Source organism: Nothoprocta perdicaria, unplaced genomic scaffold (genome assembly GCF_003342845.1).
Source record: "Nothoprocta perdicaria isolate Ctin4 unplaced genomic scaffold, notPer1 scaffold_3, whole genome shotgun sequence".
NCBI classification, from domain to species: Eukaryota; Metazoa; Chordata; class Aves; order Tinamiformes; family Tinamidae; genus Nothoprocta; species Nothoprocta perdicaria.
The window spans coordinates 8,563,922-8,568,730 of NW_020455532.1; the positions used below are offsets into that span (position 1 = coordinate 8,563,922).

A 4,809-nucleotide genomic window follows, 5' to 3' on the forward strand; every position below is an offset into this window, starting at 1 on the left:
GGGTGCAGGGGACACTAAGGGTGCACAGAGAGCTCCGGGTGCCGGGACACGCGCGGTGCAGGTGTGCGGGGTGCAGGGGACGCCCCCAGGGCTCCCGCACGTGCCCGCGCGGCTCCGGAGCCGGCCCTAGAACGGAGCGCGCTCTCGGGGCAGCCGCCAGCCCCGCCGGGGACACGGGCCGCGTCCCGCTTCCCGCCGTCGGGGGAGCCCCGCAGCCTCACCTTGGGGTCCCCGAAGCCGCGCGGCCCGCGCTCCATGCTGCTCCCGCGCTCCAAGCTCTCCGCGCTGCTCCCGCGGCTCCCGCTCCGCCCCGGGGAGGGAGCCGCGCGGCCCGGCAGCCCCGAGCGCCGCCCCGGGCCCGCCCAGCGCCGCTCCTGCCCCGCGCTGCCCAGCTCCAAACCCGCCAAGCGCCGGCGGGAATGCGGGGTGGCCCCTCCGCAGATAACATCAAGGGACAATGTGAGCGCGATAAAATAATAGCCGCGCTCGCAGGTCTGGCACACGCGCGCGGAATTTGCCTGCGGTGCCGAGTCGCACAGCAATGCCTTCATAACCGAAAATGGATTTAGTTGTTGAAGTTGAGGATCCGGCATCCCCCTCAGCGCTTGCCCTGCTCGCAGGGCATGTGTTTCACACATGGCTTTGCATCTCCTTTAGTCCCTCACACACCTGCTTTTAGCTCCTGCAATCCCAGCACAGGGTTTGGTTTGTTCTTTCCCTGACCTGGGTGCTCCGTTCCCTCCCCTCCCAACCCTGCAAAGCTCCAGGCCCCACAGTCCCACATGCAGTCCCACCACATGAATGGGACCACCAAGACCCTCCTGAATTTTATTCCTGCATCCTTGGGGTAAGGGGACAGCCCCAGCTCAGCCTGAGCTATTCCTACAAAACACACGATCCCCAGGGCACTGTGTGAGCAGGGGGTGTCCTGTCACATGAAGGTGCTCGGGGATGCTCAGAGCAACCTCCATGGAGAAGGCTGCTCCTTCAGCCTCACCAACAGTTGAGAGCAGATCTGCACTATGAATCATAAGGTGCTCTGCAGAACAAGCATCTGGGAGTCATGTAGTCAAATGGAGATAAGACCCAAAGCACCCAGARGGCACTGATGTGACAGCAACATTTCTGTGGTAGCCGCAGGGCCCATCAGCCTGTTCTGCAAGGCTCAAATCCACCTGCTCGCCCAAGGAGAGCCCTAGCCCAGGCCTTGGCCTGCAGCGAGCCCCAGGGATGGAAGCCACAGTATCGATGTAAAACATTATTATTGCTCCTGCTGGTATGTAAGCAAAGCAAACGGTCTGGCCYGCATGCAGGAGCGCTACCACAAATGGTTGGAAAAGGAGGTTTCCTCTTCTCCTGCCCCAGCTGTGTTTACAGCAGAGAGGGACAGGGTTTGCAAGAGCCTCGTGCAGGGATCAGCCAGGCCGGGGATGGGGAGACCTTCGGCACGCCGCCAGCCCGTGCCTCCGGGAGAGGGAAAGGTGCCACGGAAGGGCCCGGAGCAGCGAGCAGCTCCGGAGCGGCAGGGGGATGTGAGGCACTAAAAGCCACCACACGTTCCCAGCAGGGCTGGGGTGGGGTGGCCCAGTGTGGTATTTGCCAGGTCTGCGGTGCTGCTCCTGTTAGCTTAAGAAATCCCAGCAGGGTCARCAACTGCAAGACATTTTCCAGCTTTCCAAAACTTCATAAGGGATTTTTACCTAAATGCAAGATTTCCTGGGCAGAAACCAAACATGTGAACATGCAAGTTAGCCACAGGGAGGGAAACCAGGGTCCATGCARCAAGGTGAACTCTGGCTCTCAAACCTTTCACCTCTTGGGCATCCTTTAACATCTCCCTAAATACACAAACAAAACCCACCTTTCCCTGACCACAACAGCCCTGCTGGGAGCACGTGGTGGGTTTTAGTGCCCTGCTGCAGGCACAGCCTCTTGGAAGAGATGCCATTACACCAGAAGGAACAACTCAGGGTCTTCATTTGCATTTAAAGAAATTTTAGGGTAAAAATAACACATAGGTTGCTTCCTACCAAAAAAAAAAAAAAAAAAAAAAAAAGTTGTTAGTGCAGGTCAAAAGAGCCAATCTCCAGGCTGGGGAGGGGTACAGCAAGACTTGTCTATCTGCTGAGCAACCATATGTGCTCTACAGACTCATCTCTTCCTAGAAGACCAACACTGAGCTTGCCCTGTAGAGCATGCAGCTCTTGCAGAGCCTTAGAAATGAGGTTTGAGGTCAGGCTGATTTTCATTAGCCTGATCCTGAGCCAGTTTATCCATCTTTATCACTGCCTTAATCAGGTGGTTGCTATGACTGCTGTACTGTTTATGAAATCAACATTTTCCTGCTGAAAACACTGCATCTGCACAGCCCAGAAAGCTCTAGAAGAGCAGGAATCCATGCTAAGGAGCACAGACTGCCTGTGGTTTGAGCTGAAATGCAGCCATATGCTAAATAAGGCTCTTACAGCCCCAAAAGTCCTCCATGCATGAGGAGATGCAGACCATGGACAGGATATGGCCACTGTGCTCCTTGTCAGAGGAGCAGGACTGGAGCACCCAGTCCACAGCACCCACTTGTCCCTGCTTTGGCTGGGACTGTCCTCCCTGCCTCYAGCACTAGTTCATATGCAGGAGGCCAGAGGGGCTGATCCAGGGATCCTTCCTTCCTGAAGGACTTGTCTAGCCGGAGCACCCAGGGCACTAAGCCAACCATTGCCTACTAGTCACGTACCTTCCCAAAGGGCCTATGACTGCCTGGACATCACCCAGAGCAACCAGAAGACCTGAATGGGTGCTAGCACCTGATGCCATCTCCAAGCACTGCTCCAAAAGAATCCACAGCCCTCAAGCCACTAGCACAACATCAGCCTGCACAAAAAAAACACGTTAATCTCTGTAGCAGAAAAACCCAAAGAGTACCTACCCAAGGATTGTCCAGATGCGGATTGTCATCAGCTCTCTTGGGATGGGAGAGCATGGAAATATGGCAGTAACATGGCTGGGTGGACAGGAGCCTCACCAGCCAGGCCCCAGCCCCACAGCAAGGGTCAGCCTAGAGTCCTGACCACCAGGCAGGCTCACAGTGATGAGGCAGGTCCAAGATCAAACCAGGAAGCCCATCTGCAGGTCAGGCCCAGCAACAGCCAGACAAACCCATAGTCATGACCAAGCTAGAGAGCAGCACTCCTCCAACACAGTCAAAGCAAGAGGCAACTGAACCAGGCTGAGCTTAAATAGAGCTCCTGGGCCATGGGCAGGTGTGTGGGGTCTGTGACACTGTGACCCAGGTGAGCCTGGTCAGCGCCATTAAGGCTCGTTAGTGCCCTGTCAGGTCTGCCTTGTGAACMGGCTGCATTTTCTCATTTTGGGGTATTTCTGAGACAAATAGAGGAAGTGCTGGTGTGCACTGGGCTGGATCACAGCGTGCTGGTGGCCCAGGTGTCCTGCTCTCAGCGGCATCTCAGGATGTAGCCGTCAGCAAGCGATGTAGGTCACTGTGCGCCTGCCGTGCCGATCCCCTAACCGGATTAAGATGCTAACACCGAGGGCTAAGGTCCTGATTCAGCACTGTCTGTTAGGCCGTGCTAAGGTGTTAACCCGTTATGGACAAGCTTGAAATGTGCTAGAGGAGCTTCAGGCTGCTCTGGGGCCTGCAGGACCTCAGGATAATGCAGGTGGTCCTTGAAGGTGATCACCTTGGAGGCAGCCAGCTCACCTCCTGCAGGGGCACGGCATGRGCAGGCTGTGGGAAGGGTTCTGCAGAACCTGCTTCATAAGTTTGTACTTCCCTTGTGGCCTGTTTCACTCTCCTAAAGTCAAGGTGGCAAATTAAAAGCCAAGTGTGACACAAGCACAAAATCAGAGCGGGGCTCCCATSAGAGCTGGCTCCATGCTTCCAGCAGCAGCAGCCCTTTCCCTCTCACGTCGGTGCTGCTGGGAGAAGGAGCTTGGAGAAGTCAGAACCAGCCACAGCAGCTAAGACARGAACCTCGCCAGGATGATGCCCCTGCTCACGTTTTCGGGGCACGAGTTATCAGCSAGAGGCAGCCTGAAGAGGGCCGGAGATAAGGCAGCAGGAGACCACAGGGCAATGTGGTGCTTCTGAGGGCTTTTGGCATGGTTGTCCTGCAAGTAGAAGCCTCTTTAGGAGACGCAAGTGTCCAGGATGGAGCTAGAAGGTAGTCTTCCTGGTGCTGGAGCCTTGCTTAGACCTAGCTGAGCCTCCCAGAGCTGGACTAGCCRGTCCAGGCCAGCTCACCAGGGAGAAGCAACCCATTGCTCCCATTGCAACCYATTGCTCTCAGGATGGGGTGGAGCAGAGGGAAACGTGCCATATCCTACCCAGAACACACACTCCCCCACACATCCCTCCTGGCAGGGCTTTTGCTTAGGAAATACTCGAGCAAACAGCAGCTGAGCTTCCTGTAAGCCAAGGGYGTGAAGCTATTTGGACACCTCGCCGTTCCCGGGGCGGCCGCGGGGTCTGGAGCACAATTCCAGCCTCCAGCTCCCACGCGGGCTCCTCTGGCCTCGCTTCACACCTTGTCCCACACCCAGAAGGTGCAGTTGTGCTGCCAGGCCTAGGTTGTGTAGCTTGACCTGTCCCTGGGAGCTTTGGACACACGTGTCTGGTGGCCATGGGCAGCTGGACCTGCCTGGCGGTCTGTTGGCAGCACAAGTCACTCCTCACCCGGGAAGGTGGTGGTGGGACCAGCTATGGTCACACATGTCCCGYGGGGACCAAGCTGCCTCCATGCGCGGCCGCCCCACCTGCAACTGGATTACAGGCCACGTGTCTCCCCGGGCTGC

General features: G+C 57.0%; 1 protein-coding gene across 2 annotated transcripts in view; it reads right to left on the reverse strand.

Moving 5' to 3' along the window:
* The window catches only part of ADA (adenosine deaminase), a 22,960-nt gene extending 19,801 nt beyond the window's left edge, over positions 1 to 3,159 (reverse strand). The window contains exon 1 of one of the 2 annotated variants that reach the window (XM_026042171.1): positions 2,924 to 3,159. In XM_026042171.1, the coding sequence (XP_025897956.1) occupies positions 2,924 to 2,977 (54 nt within the window). In that variant the 5' untranslated portion in view covers positions 2,978 to 3,159. Of the gene's footprint in view, positions 1 to 221; positions 285 to 2,923 lie in introns of those variants that run through there. The other variant, XM_026042172.1, reaches the window with a different exon arrangement.
* Positions 3,160 to 4,809: the final 1,650 nt, after the last annotated feature.